Genomic DNA, 15,704 nt, shown 5'->3' on the forward strand with positions numbered 1-15,704 from the left:
GGGTGCTGGTATAAATAAATATTCATTATGGATATTATTACACTTTACTTGAGTTAACTTAGGATAATGCATTTCTTCGTAGTTTGGATTTGAGACACTTAGGGAAGTGTGAACATAGGGATATAGCTCAAGTAGGAGAAATTCCACCTTTTGTGGTTTTATTTTGCTATTACACTCCACATTCGGTGGGTCATCCACCTCTTGTGGAATATTATATTATTTCTCCTACCTATCCCTAGTATTTCTTACCTACCCTTGTTTCTCATTGAGCCACATGTCATGATTGTGTGCTCGTACATCCATATGGCCTTGCCTATATAAGCAGGTCCATATTCATTGTATTCGTTAATCCAGTTGATCATTTGCATATTGATGAGAATACAGTTTGTTCTTGTCATTCTTTTGTCTCTCTTTTATGTTTTTCATTGTGCCCTTGATCTTGGCAAAATCTCACAGTGATATTAATCTTAATTGTATATATGAGGTTATTAATTAAATGCAGTAATATGGATTAGGATGGATGCATCTTAGTGATGTAATGTAGCTAATGTCAAATATATATATTCAATCATGCTAGTTAAATCTCTTATGGAGTTTAATTCTATGTCCTTGTGGTAATCATGTTATGATGAGTAGGTTTAATGATTCTCATTGTTTATTGGATTAATAAACCTTAATGTTCTTTGGATCAATCGAGTAATCTTCATTGGAAACCCTTTAGGTGTTTAAGTTAAGTCTTCTGCTTGTGCAAATGTTATTGCAATATTTCATTTAATTCATCTTTAAGTTCTTTAATGTTAAAAAAAATTATTTGCACTCTTTTCAAGAGTTTTAGTTGAATCCTTTAGGGTTTCTTGGCAGGGCATTACACTCATCCACTGGTTTAGGTACCAACTCCTATGTTTGATTATTCTCTATCTGATTCAACTCCTCTTCCATTTGCATTTATCCAACTTTCATCCTTGTTTTCATTTGCATAGGTCTTTGGATCCACTTGAGATAAGAAAGAATAGTTTACTTGTTCAATGGTTTCTACAAGTCTTCTTCTTGTCTAAATTCATTTATTCTAGTCTCCAAGATCTATTCCTTTAAATGATTCTTCTACACATACTTTTCTCGTGCCTTATGTGTTTGTTTAGATTCTTTTTAAACTGCACTTGTCTCATCTTTATCTTCCAAAGAAACCTTCGCTTCTACAACCATTAGGATAGCTTTTGATTCAACCTTAGATTCAAGTATAGTCTCAATCTGATTCCATTCTTCACTAACTCTAACATTTGCACTCTCCACAATCTTTAGCCTCATTTTGTAACATCAATATGCTTTAGTCCTTGTAGAATATCCCAAAAATATACCTTCATCTAACCTTGCATCAAATTTCCCTGGGTCTTCCTCATCTCTCTTTATGTAGCACTTTCTTCTAGAAAGATTCTGAAATACTTTACTGTAGGAGGTCTTTTATTCCATAGTGTTGGCCTATTGTCATTGTTGTCATGGATGTCATGTGGCATGTATGTATATGATTCAATTCAAAAGTTTTCTTTAAGTATGGAATATTTCTTTACTATGCAATGCATGTATGCACAAATTCAAGATTTGGTATTTAATCTTGCCGGAAGTTTTTTTGGGTTTGATCCCATCCGAATGAGATGAGAGCATATTCTTAGAGATGTTGTAGATCTGGTCCTATCCGGATATGCTAGACACGTGTTCTACTAGTCATTTAATGATTTAAGATAGAAGCTGATGCCGCATAAAGATATTTTGGATACTGTAGCATATGGATAGTCAGGCCTCATCCTTTCCGGTTGAGCCGACCTGATAGTTAGATCGATGTGGATATATATTATCATATGTGTTGCATGTTAGAGGCAGAGTTGTTGAAAAAACTATTTTGTGTATTATGTGTATATACAAAAATATTGTGGATGTAAATACTATGTTGCAAATTGAGTATAGTGAATGTATGAGATAGCTTGTGTAGTTCAAAGGAACTATAACTTATGCATATGTTAGATGCAACTCCAACAATTCAAATTTTTGTATATTCTATTATCAAGTAGTAAGCTTTTTTGTATTTGGGTAGTAATCCCGAACCGCCAGTGAGCCACCCTCTTGTACCATGCAACCGGTTACATATTTCATCATACGTGACAGTACTATCTCTTTGAGGTTTTCCCCACATTGGGTTTTCCACATATAAAATCTGGTGTTATGTGTTCTATGTCAATTTTGTTTTACTGCATTTAATTATGTTATGTGATTGGTTAAGTTTTAATAAGTTCAAGGGAATAATGATTCACTCTTCCCCTCTCACTATTCTAGATATTCAACAATTGGTATCAGAGCTAAGTCCTTCAGAAGAGTTTAACCACTTGAAGGAGATTCAAAAATTTGAACTTATGGATTCAAGTGAAGATCTAAGAAATGCTCTTGAGGATCTAGAAGTGGTAGAAACTAAAAATAAGGATCTGAAAGAAAATGTCAAGATAGCTAAGAAATGCATTGAGAAACTGAGAGAGAAGATCCAAAAGATTAAAATAAGGCATAAAGAAGCTAGTGAGGAGATCAAGCAAGAAAACAACACTATTGCAGATCGAAAGGTAAAAAATGAGGACAATAAGAAGACCAAGGAACACTCAAACAAGATGATGGAATGCAAATCAGAAGAATGTGAAAAGTTAAGGCAAGAAGTGACATCTCTAAAAGTAGATCTAGAGAAAGAAAAAAAACAAGAGAGAAAAATCGAATCTGGTAAACTTGACTTAATGAAGAATTCAAAGGAAGTTTCAGAAACCAAGAAGGAAGAAATGATGAATCCGGTAAATGCTCACAACCCAAAAAATAAGATTCACCTCTTGAAAAAGCAAGAGCTACCAAGGAAGAAAAAGGTAAGTCTTTCGTTGAGCAACATGTAAGTATAAAAAACACCTCCTTTAATGGTTCTTGTTATAAATGTAATAGAGTAGGACATAAGACAGTAGAGTGTAGAAGTAACATAAATCAAACCTTTAATCCATTCTCCAGTAGATGTTGTACATACAATAAATATGGTCATAAAGATAATCAATGTAGAAATATGGTTATGAATTAGAATAGATATAGTTTCTTTAGAGGAAGATACTATACATGCAATATTTTTTGACACAAAGCTAACCAGTGCAGGTCAAGATAAAATCTGGTGAATATCAGGCGTTACAATTGCAACCAATCTAGACATATGGCAAGACAATGCAGAAGAAATAAGATTCAAAATCTAATAAAACTGACAAAAAGGATCAATGTAAAGGATGTAAAAGCCGAAATGAAGAAGATCTGGAGGAAAAAGGAAACAACAGATGTGTCAGCACCCAGCTCTGGTGCAAGCACCCCATCTGGTAATTAGGATATTTGTAGCTTTGGCCTAGGGGGAGTAATTTGAAAGTATATCCTTATCCCTTGCCAAAGTAGTATATAGTCATAATACCAATAGAGAAGAGGTTAAAAGAGTCTAGTTATCAAAGTCATAACTAATCACATGATCAAAAAGGTTATTACAAAAATTGAGAAATGGAAGATAGCTCATGCACATTTAATGTGAAGCACTACATAAAGGAATAAAAAGGACAACACTTCAAAAAAATTCACATCACATCGAATTAAAGAACCAATTAAGTGTATTGAAGGCAGTCAAGGCAATATGAAAGATTAGGGTTTTTTCTGGCAAGTTTAATTAGGGTTAACCATTTGTAGGTTCGAAGATCATGGATACTCCTACCATTGTTGATGTAGCCTCTGAGACTTGACATGTATTCACGAAGACACCACACAAAGAAATAAAGACTGATCCAGTTGGAGCCTTTTCAAACATACCGATTGGGGTTGTTCTGGCTAAGGATGTTAGGTCCTAAATCCATGTCAAGTTGGAAGAATTTAGCCTTCATAGAAAGATGTTGGATTTGTGGACCAAGAAAATGATTAATGAGAATGACCAAGTTTTATGATGGGTTTCTCTAATTGGATCAAACTCACCTCATAACCAAGGATGTAATGAAGGCCATCATTGGTCTGAGTGACTTCAGTGAGATCCCCAGACCAAAATTTGCTAAGAACAAGGCTGTAATGGACTTAACCGGTACAACATTCAACAAGCGCTCTGACAATTGACAATGTTAGGAATACAACACTTAAATATTTGTCGATGATGGTCGGAAATAAAATTTATTTCACAAATAGGGAAAACTCTATTTCTGCCATGATAGTTCACATGGAATATGAGATGGCGAAGCTAAACAAAGAATTCGACCTTTGTGAAATCTTGTGACAATAGTTTTTGGAGAACTTCGCCCAATGTTGAAAGAAGAAACACTCTTTCAAGTTTGGAACCCTAGCCCGATGCATCTTATTCTATTTCTTGTAAGAATTACCCAGTTGAGGTATGTTGGTATTTGATTGAAGATTGCATTAATGAACTATTGTGTTGTCATTGATGTCAATTGTAACTAGTAATAATATTGTTATGATGTTGTTTTGCAACCGGTAGGTGAGCTAGTGAAGGAAACCGATATTACTTGGGAAATAGTGAGATCAACTGGTAACCCTACCTATTGATGTACCAAACCCTAACCGATGGAGCTTGGTGAATCGGTTGTATTGATTTATGATCAAATGGTGAACAGTAATGATTATACCACATATGCATGTTGTATGTGATGAGTTTCGAGTGGTTTTTGGCATGTAGAGATAACGGTTTTTATCATGGGAATGAGCAAGTACATTGCATGAAGAGGAAACCGCGTGATGAGTTACAGGATTCAATGAAGCGATGATCAAGGAGTGGTCGAGGTTGTCTTGAACAATGTGAAATGATTGCTATGTAATCTAGCGGTCATACTTGAACCGATTTGTTTGTAATCTCTATGAGATCTTAGGTTTGTGATGTGTTACCAACCTATTGTTTTTCTTATAAGGTCGATGAGTTGTTTTGTTATAGTGTTGGCAATTTTAGTTAAGTGTTAGTGTGATTGGTTGTCGAACCAGAAGGAGTATCTATAGTATGTGTGAAGGCAAATAGGAGCATGAAAAGGATCTGATCAAGCAAAGTAGTGCTATTTACTAGATCAGCAAACCCTTGTTGTTCTCTAACAATTACAACAGTCAAATCCGTTTATCGGGTAAGCTTTAACAGGCTTTGTGCTATCTAAATCCTCTAACAGGTGATCCATTATCTTGGATTTGAAATCCTCTACCGAGGTTACTCCTAACAAGGTATTGCTTCTAACAGGGCATTATAGTCAATCCATTAACTGGGTGGTCCCTAACAGGATCTGTTCTTAACAAGACTTTTTGTAAAGCTTTAATAGGCTTGGCTCCTAACAAGGCAAACTTTAGAAGAGTTTAGAATACTTGTTGGTATTCATCCCCACAGTGGTTTTTCCCATTTGGGTTTCCACGTCAAAAATCATTGGGTCAAGTGGTGAATGATTTTTGTGGTTATGTTTGATATGGTTAATTTGCTTAACTATTAAATCCACTTAGATATGATAAGATGACTGAAAGTAATCTGAAATATGCTTTTACTATTGTTAATAAAGTATTTTGATGTTTTGGTTAAATGGTTTGGGAGTTTCAGATTTGTTATACTATTATTTTGGTATGCCAGTCAACTGGTAAAACTGTAAATGCTATTGTAGTTTGTAGTTTAGTGTTTGAACCAGTTAGTTCAAAGATTGACTTGTGAGATTGTTTTTGAGGTTGGTGAAAGTTAAGTCAGTTTTCTATCTACTGATTCACCCCCCCTCTCAGTAGTTGCCCGGATCCTTATTGATTCATCATACCATCAAGGTAGGGTTTGGTCTTCAAATAATTTAATAGCCCATCAGATTGTGGATAATCTTTGAGGATTCATCAATGACAAGAATAGAGATGAAGCATTCACAACCTTCTTTGCCATTTTCCAGATGAATATGCAGAGTATGGATAGGATCTTGAAGGAGATTGTTGTTAAGTATAAGAATGATATCACATTCATGCTCATTACTGACAAATGCTATATGAAAGTAGTGGTACGAAGAAAAGTTTGGGTCCCTCCGTTTAGATATGAGGAAACTATTGAAATTCTTGAAGGTACAACCAAATTTCTTCTGGAAAGTCCAGTTGATGAGTCTCAAGATCATTTTGGGACTACAGATGAAAAGTCTTTGTAGGTTCGTATGGAGCACTCCAAGACGAATTGTGAAAATGGTGCAGTCATGGTGGGAGGGTCCTCAAAGAGAATACTCCAGACCATGCAAAAAGAGTAAACACAATAGAAACAAGAAAATATGGTGGAGGCAATGCAAAAATAATTGAATTATATCATGAAAGTCATTTACAATCTGCTAGCAACATGCAAGCTACAAGATTTGTCGCACAGACTTGAATGCAAAACATGTGTGTTATGCAACATTTGGCTCAAACAAGAATGCGAGCCAACTCTGAAACTTCTAACCCTCAGATCTATCTCTCATGTTCTAAGACTCCCTTCTAAATACTTAATTACATTAATTTATATGATCAAGGGTGATTCATGTTGACCCAAGGTGAAACAATCACCAATGAACAAGATGAAACATATAAAACAACAAGGTCAACCTCCACCAAAGAGATCCATCCGAAAAATCCATAGGATGGAGTACTGACCTAAGGGAAGGTTGGTTGCACACCAAGGAACGTAGGAAACAATGATTTGAAGCTCTGCAAGCTACAAAAATGATCTGCAAGATTTGTCAATAGCCAAAATAGGTCCAAGTGGTTCTGGTGTTCTAAGCCAAAAAACTATCTTGGATTCCGACAATGATAACTTGTCGGGAAAAGATCCAAATGTCTCGCGGTCTTAGGATAAGGCAAATAAACATGTCCTCAATCAAAATCGAGCTTCGTAAGGTTTGGTGAGAAAATGCAAAGAAACTCATAATGAAATGTTGAAACTGAAAAGAAAATGTTTTTGGTTGATGCAAGATTGCTAAGAACTAGGGATGCTCATGCATCAGACATCCGGGGTTGATGAAAAATTGAGTCCCTCATTTTGTCGAGGTTAGAGGAAAACCAAGACGTTCTTCCTCTACTTGAGAAATCCATGATAAATCTTCAACTAGTCTGCCTTTCCACATCACAAGATACTCTCTGTACTGGTTGCTCTAGGTGCTACGTCCAATTCTGCTATCCAAAATCTCTTCAATCTGGTCTGGTTCCTTCTGGGGCATCTAATTATCTAGGTCTGCAACATTTTCTACACTAAATTCTATCTCATGATACTAATGTAGATCTACAATGTTGAATATAGGTAAAATACCCAAACTATCCGGTAGCTCCATTTCATATGCATTTTTGGAACTGAATTTCCTCAAGATCTTACAAGGTCCAAACTTACTCATCTGCAACTTGTTGTAGGTTCCAACTGGAAAAATTTCTTTTCTCAGATACACCATCATTTCATCTCCAACTTCAAATTCCGTATGTCTCCTCTTTTCATCTGCTTTCTCCTTATACTTGTTGTTCATGTCCTCTAAATGTTGTTTAACCTGAGTATGTATTGTCTTCATATGTTCTGCAAATTCATTTGCTTTTGCACTCCTCTTATCTTCATTACTGATATCTCTCAATTTTGATATACCTCTAGGGTGTGCTCTGGTGACTATCTCAAAAGGCATTCTTTTGGTACTTCTGTTCACTGAATTATTTAGGCAAATTATACTTATGCAAGAATCAAGTCCCAAATTTCGATCTTCCCTCCAACTAAGCATCTCAACAAATTTCCCAAACTCTGGTTTAATACCTCTGTCTGTCCATCAGTCTATGGGTGAAAGGTAGAACTAAATTTTAAATATGTCTTCATCTTCTTCCAAAGTGTCCTCCAAAGATAACCAACAAACTTAGTATCTCTGTTTGTAATTACGTGCTTAGGTAATCCATCCAACCTCACCACTTCCTTGAAAAATAAGTCAACTACATGCATTGCATTTGATGTCTTCTCACAAGGTATGAAATGTGCCATATTTGAGAATCTATCCACCAACACAAAAATAGAATCATTTCCTCTCTCTGAAACTGTCAAAGGCTTATACAATCCAACATTCTAACTACTACCTTTTGCAAGTTGACAAATCCTATAGCTTTGCACAAATTTCCTGACATCCTTATGAATTTGAGGCCAAAATTAACTCTCACTTATCAATGCGATTGTGTTATCAACTTCAAAGTGTCTGACCAATCCTCCTCTATGCTTCTCCTTTATCAGACTTGCTCTCATATAACTTCTAGGTATACACAATTGAACTCTTATAAACAACATCTCATCTTAAATGAAATAGTCTAATCACTTACTTTTGTGTACCATAACTGGCTCCTTACAAGATTTCCAAGGTTCTGCAAAATTTGAGTCATTCTCATACAAGTTCTTCAACTCTTCAAAATCTAACACCTCCACTCCATTTTCTATTAACAAGTTCCTCCTTCTACTCAATGCATTAACAACTTTATTTGACTTTCCACTTCTATGCTTCAACACAAAGGTTAACTCTACAAGAACTCTACCCATCTCATATGTCTTTGATTCAGCTTACTCTGACTATTCAAATACTGCAAAGCTTGATGATCAGTATACAACACAAACTCCTTAGGCAACAAGTAATGTCTCCACTTCTTCAATGCTTGAATTATGGCATATAATTCCTGATCATACACTAAATATATCCTCCTTCCATCACTTAACTTCTCACTGAAATAAGTTGCCGGTCTTCCTTCCTAACTCAACAAAACTCAAATTGCATTTCCACTTGCATCATAGTCCACTTGGAACAAGTTGCTAAAATTTGGTAAAGCTAACACAGGTTGTTCTGTCAGCATCATCTTCAACAATTCAAATCTCCTAATTTCTCTAGTTGTCTACTTGAAATCCTTTCTATCTCCTCTCATTTTTTTTTGTCATAGGGCTACAAATTGAACTAAAATTTCTGATAAACTTTCGGTAGAAACTAGTCAATCCACGAAATGATCTTACCTCTGCAATGCTTTTCGGTGTAGCCCATCCAAAAATTGCTCTTATCTTCTTAGGATCCACCTTCAATCCATCTGTAAATATCACAAATCCCAAATATACTCTCTTCCTTCATGAAACTGCACTTCTTAATGTTTATCAACAACTTCTCATCTCTCAACCTTTGCAAAACTTGTTTCAAATGCAACATATGTTTTGTTGATTTGTTGAGATTATTGGGAGATTGTTGTAATATTTTGGATTTGGTTATTGGAATTGGATATGTTTTTGTCATTGATGTCAACATATTCCTGTGAGTTTTTCTAGTGAGCTTGTGAAGATTTTACGATCCAGTTTGTTGTTCTTTGGTTACCGGTACTTGGTGTTCTGATTTGTATTCCCTCTGGTATATTCTGGAATGATCAGATCTTGTTCTAAGACTTTGGGATTTTATTTTGGATGACCTTTTGTATCTTCATTTCAGATGGTTCATGATTTGGTGACCCACAAGTTATCTTTCTTCGTGACAGTTGATGTTTGGTTGTGTTCTTGAGCTTTGAGACATTAATTGATGAAGTTTTGATTTGAGGTGTTGGTGCAACTGTTTTAGATGATTCTAATGTGTTTGATGGTTTCTCCTAATCATTTCCTATTTTTTTTGGTGATCCACATTGATCATTGTGTGAGTTTTGGTGATTTCTATCAACCAGTGATGATTTGTGTGCTATGTAATATTCTTGGTGGTGTAGCATGTTGTGGTTGTTCTTGGCATGATTTCTGGTGGATATTATCATTTGGGAATTTGAATTAGTTCCATGCTATTTAATGTAAATCATTATATTGGTCCAGTGGTCGATCTTTGTATCATATAATGTAATTTTTGTATTTATGATTTGAGGGTTGAGGGTTTAGCCGACCTTGCTACCAAGGTTGATGATTTGTATATATAAGTGATATACTTATGTAATTAGTTGTTGATGTGATGTATGAATTATTAGAAAGAGAGTTGTGTGTACGAACAAGAGATATATCATTCAGTGAAGTGTTGTGGTGAGATCGGTGTTGCAGAGTAGACAACTGTGCTTAATTGAAATTGTTATCAGGCATATGTAGATGCTACTATTGCAGTTCATTTCTTCCAAATTATAGTTCAATTCATTTTGTAAGTTAGTGAGACTTCCTTGAGGGTTGGAGCCTTGAGGGCATATATCTTTTTGGAAGTGAGCCTAGGTAGTGTGCTTGAATGCATGTGCATTCCCCATTGTAATATTTTCACATACTACTACAAAGTATCATCTTATTGTGGGTAGGTTCCCACCGTGGTTTTTCCCTTGACCGAGTTTTCCATGTAAAAAATCTTGGTGTTGTGTGTTGTGTGTTTCATTTTCTTATCTTTCAGTTGTTGTAGTTTATCAGTTTATGCTTTGGTGTTTGATTATCTGTGTTCCAGTGAAGGCTGATTCACCCCCCCTCCCAGTCTTCCTTCTCAATTGCTGCTAACATGTTCCTCCTTTCTCTTGCTGAAAATTAAAATATCATCCAAATACACAATAACAAACTTACCCAAGAATTTATTCAATACCTCATTCATCAACCTCATCTCTATGCATTAGTCAATCCAAAAGGCATCACCAACCATTCATATATTCCTTCATTTGTCTTGAACATTGTCTTCCACTCATCTCCTTCTCTGATTTTGGTATGATGATATCCACTCTTCAAATCTATCTTTATGTAGTATTTGTCTGCACTTAAACAATCCATTATATCATCCATCCTTGGTAAAGGAAATCGGTACTTCACTGTGATCTTTTTTATTGCTCTAGAATCAATACACATCCTCCATTGTCCATTCTTCTTAGGTGATAACACTGCTAGAACTGCACAAGGACTCAAACTTTCTCTGATCAAACCTTTCCTCAACAAATCCTGCACTTTTCTATTCAACTCCTCATTCTCTGTTGGTGTCATCTAGTGTGCTACTTTATTGGGAAAACTAGCTCTAAAAATCAGGTCCATGCAATGACTGATACTTCTCATAGTGGGTATTCCATCAGGTACATTATCTTAAATGATGTCGGCACTCTGTCAGCAACTCCTTTAATTCCTTTGGTTGTTCATATTCATGCTTTGAATCTTCATTCTTCTGAGGAACTATAAAAAAACATACATTCTCATGTCTCATCCCATCCAGGAATTTCCTTCCATCCACCAAACAAATTCTAGCATTCATACAGAATTCACTCTTCAGGGGCTCCTCCAAGGGCAACAAGGTCTGCTTAATCTCATTCACAACAATAGTGTATATGTTCTTTCTCCCATCATGTATTTCTTGTCTATCAAACTACCAAGGTCTTCCCAACAAGATATGATAAATATCCATAGGTATAATATCATACAAAACTTCATCATGATAATTTCTAATTTTCAATTTCACCAATTATTGCTCACTTACTAATATCTTATCATCATCCTGAATCCATGCTATCTGATAAGGCTTATGGTGTTTCAATCTTTTCAGATTCAATTTATTCACCATCTCCTTTTAGACAAGATTATTTGAGCTACCACTATCAATAATGAATTTACAACACTTACTTGATACCTTACATCTGATCTTGAACAAATTCCTCCTCTGCAAGGGTTCCTCATCATCTCTGGTATGACACAAGGCTCTCCTCATCATCAATAGTTCCCCATCTTCTAGTTTATTAGTTGATCCGGTATGGCCTTCTTCCACCAATGCTATCCTTCCAATGTTCTCGGTCTTCTTACATTCAAAAGCTCGATGCCTTTCTCCTCCGCACTTAAAGAAGGTTCCCCTAAACATTCTCTTATCTTGTCTTCTGTCATCTTTTCCATAAATCCCATTCCGATATCCATTAGGTTTTGTTCCCTAGTAAAACATTTTGTTATCCTTCCGGTATGAACTACCATCTCTGCTAGTTTCCTTGTCTTTGTTTTAATCTGTACAGGGTCCTCTTCCTCCTTGAAATATTCCTCTGAAAAACCTTCCACCTCTCCCTCTTTGCTTCTGCTCAAGTCTTTTATTCAACTTTTCTTCGGCCTTCAGGGCATATTGATAAGCTTCCTCAACACTCCGTAACTTGATTAGACTGAGTTCATCTTGTATAGACATTCACAATCCATGCAAATATCTAGCAACTTGTTCAATCTCATCATGAACATGCCCGGATCTGATGTTAAACTTGTAAAATGTTTCAGTATACTCTCTCACACTAAATTCCTTCTGGTTCAGGTTCTGCAACTTGTAGAACATATTCACTTGATAATCAACAGGCATAAACTTTGATTTTAACTTACTGACCATCCGCTCCCAAGATTTGATCTTCTCTTTACGTCTTCTCTATCTATCAACCTACAAATGTTCCCACCAAAGATATGCATGACTTAGTGCAAGCATATCCCACCTTCATATCTTCTGTGGTGCCTTCAAAATAAAAATACTTTTCCATCTCCGTGATCCAATATAATAATTCATTCGAATCTAATTTTCCATCATAATCCGGTGGGGTAAAATGTGGTTTGGTATTCGCTCTAGACAATACTCTTATAAACCTTTCTTCATCTGGATCATTCACCGGTGGATTTGTTCCTTGTTCTTCAACTAGTTATTCTTCTTCATCTTCTCTCACATCTTCAACATGTTGACCTCTTCTCTGAGCCATTTTAACAGCTTCTAATTGGTCCTCAATTCCTCTCAACATTTCCATCACAACAGGGTCTGCATTTCCACATGCTCTGCCATTTCTATTTCTTCTCCGCGCCATCTTCACACAAGTCCTCTGTAGCTGCAGGCCAGATCCACAATCTACCACCATACAACAAAATCTTATAGGACAATGCAATCTTTGGAATGAAATCTTGCTTTGATACCACTTTGTGCAGTCATGGTGGGAGGGTCCTCAAAGAGAATAGTATCGACTGTGTAGCAAGATTAAACATGACAAAAATAAGACAATATGATGGAGGCAATGTAGAACTGACTGAATTATATTATGAAAGTCATTTACAATCTACCGACAACATGCGGGCTACAAGATTCGACTCATAGCCCTGAATACAAAACATACGTGTTATGCGACATTCGGCTCAAGCAAGAATGCGAGCCAACTTGGGAACTCCTACCCCTCAGATATATCTCTGATGTTCTAAGACTCCCTTCTAAATTCTTAATTACATTGATTTATATGATCAAGGGTGATCTGCATCAACCCAAGGTGAGACAATCGCTGATGAACAAGATGAAACGTGTAAAACAACAAGGTCGACCTCCACCAAAAAGATCCATCTAAAAAATCCATAGGATGAAGTGCAGACCTAAAGGAAGGTCGGCCGCATGCCAAGGAACATAGGAAACAATGAGTTGAAGCTCCACAAGCTACATAAATGATCTGCAAAATTTTCCAATAGCCAAAATAGGTCCAAGCGGTTCCAGTGTTCTAAGCCAAAAAACTCTCTCAGATTTTGGAAGCAATAACTTGTCGAGAAAAGATCCAAACACCCCACGGTCTTAGGATAAGGAAAATGAATATGTCCTCAATCAAAATCTAGCTCCGCAAGGTCTAGTGAGAAAATGCAAAGAAACGTAAATTGAAATGCTGAAATTGAAAAGAAAATGTTTTTGGTTGATGCAAGATTGCCAAGAACCAAGGATGCTCCTGCGTCAGAAAAGAATGTAAAGAAAGTGATTCAAGAATCATTGGATAAGGCCAAACTGATTGAGGATGATATATCTAAACTTGGACTTTCTGGAAGGCTTGTAGTAACATCTGGAGCACCCAAAGTTGCTTAGAAGGAGCTTCCCTTGTCAAGTTCCCTGAAGAAGAAAATTGAAGTAAAAAGGAAAAATGTAGTCCTTGAATCAGAATAAGAGGAGGATGTAGAATAATATTGGATACATGTCCAAAAATACAAGGGAAATAAATTTAAGAAGCCACTTGATGCAAAAAGTCTATGTGAGTCCCTCGCACAAGGTACAAGCCCAAAAGAGATAGGTGGCCTTTATTCTGAAGCTAGCATTGAGGATCAAAACATTGTTATTAAAGCTTTTTTGCTTTTCTGTGTCAAGTACGATGCTACAGTTGATCAATTTAGAAATATAATTCCAAATGAATTGTATAATGAGTTGACGAGGATCAGACAAATAGCTAGGAAAGAGGAACTACTCATTAATGATCATGTATTTGAGTTAATTGGTTCCACTCTCTCTCTCATTATAACAAGGCTACTCTTAGTGAGGCATGCGAGAATGAATTGAGGACCAAGAAGACTCTAGGTAGTCTTATGCTAGGAGAAGGAAATGTCAAAGAAAAACTTAACAATGAGATCATGGAAATTGTAATGATAGTGGTCAAGAACCTTAGTCTATTCCCTTCAATTGACTCTGGTATCTCTATCGATGTGCTTGAGTATGTACCAGGAAATCATGTTGATGGCCCTAATATTAATCCCTCTGATAATCCTATTAATAACCTAGTTGATCATGTATTTACCATGGACAATGCTATGAATAATATTATGAACAGTAGTATGGATATTCCTAGAACCTCTAAGGTTCCTCTGGTTGCAACTGAGTTCGGTAAAGGTAAAGAGATTTAAGATTCTACTATTATTCAAGTTTCTGATAAGACTAAAAAGGATGAAACTGAGTCCAATATTCCTTCAGAAGACAAAGTAGATAAACCAACAACAAAAGACTCTAGTGTGCAGGTATCTATAATAGGTGCTAGTTCTGGTACATCTAAAGATGCTTGGAAGAAAATATTTTTTGCTCCTTTAAATATTCCACCCATTACTTCATCTATGCAGTCAGCTGATTTTTCTAATGTTGGCCCAGTTCAAAAGCTTGAGTTTGGAGAAGCATTTATCTCATCTACAAGACAAGACTTTCAGAATAAGAACAAGATTGTCAAGGATCTGTTGGCAACACTCCATGTTGTAGTTTTTTAGTGTCAAATAAATCCAGACACTTCTAGTGTTGAGAAATGCAAAATATTAATCAGTTCTTTGAGTAGTCACACAGAGAAAATAAGAGAAAAGTACAAAAAGGATAAAGTTGATGATAGAGAAAATATCGTGCATGAATTCAAAGCTAAGTGTGAATCTATGCATCACCAACTTTCACAGCTTATTTCTCAAGGTCAATCTTATTTGGAAAACAGTGACATTCTCTTTGCCTTTAGTCTTCAGTGGCTGGATGCCACAAAGAGCATCAAAGATGAGATGAATATCATTGAATATAAGATCCGGCAAGCTCATGCTAATTATAAACTATCTAAGGATTTATCTGGCTCCAGAAGATGCAAAATTGAGGAACTCCATGAAAGGTATTATGAATTGCAGCAACAAAGGGATAATATTATTCTTCCCTTAGGCAAGCTAAGAGATTTGAGCAATGAAAGTGTTTCCTTTATGAAAAGAGCCCTCTCCCGAGAAACTCAATTCACATACTTTGTTCTCAACTCCATTCAAGAGGCAGAGCAATTACACACATCCCTTTTGACAAACATTGAATTTTTTACAGAAGCCATTTCTCATTGGGATAAGCACAAGGATGCCAGGACCGCTCATGCTAAGAATGTTAAGTAGTCCTTTGGATGACAGTGGTTGTCCCCTCTAGGGGGAGTTTTAGTTTTATTTTTTCACTATTTCTAACCTTTCTTTTTGACCCTTTGTCATTGTTGTC

General features: G+C 36.0%; 1 protein-coding gene across 1 annotated transcript in view; it reads left to right on the forward strand.

Moving 5' to 3' along the window:
- The first annotated feature begins 2,402 nt into the window (after positions 1-2,402).
- The window catches only part of LOC131857662 (uncharacterized), a 48,033-nt gene continuing 34,731 nt past the window's right edge, over positions 2,403-15,704 (forward strand). The window contains exons 1-3 of the mRNA XM_059210362.1: positions 2,403-2,891; positions 14,648-14,937; positions 15,022-15,345. Coding sequence (XP_059066345.1) covers positions 2,403-2,891; positions 14,648-14,937; positions 15,022-15,345 — 1,103 coding nt within the window. The remainder of the gene's footprint in view (positions 2,892-14,647; positions 14,938-15,021; positions 15,346-15,704) is intronic.

The sequence above is a fragment of the Cryptomeria japonica genome, chromosome 8 (assembly GCF_030272615.1).
Source record: "Cryptomeria japonica chromosome 8, Sugi_1.0, whole genome shotgun sequence".
Classification (NCBI taxonomy): Eukaryota; Viridiplantae; Streptophyta; class Pinopsida; order Cupressales; family Cupressaceae; genus Cryptomeria; species Cryptomeria japonica.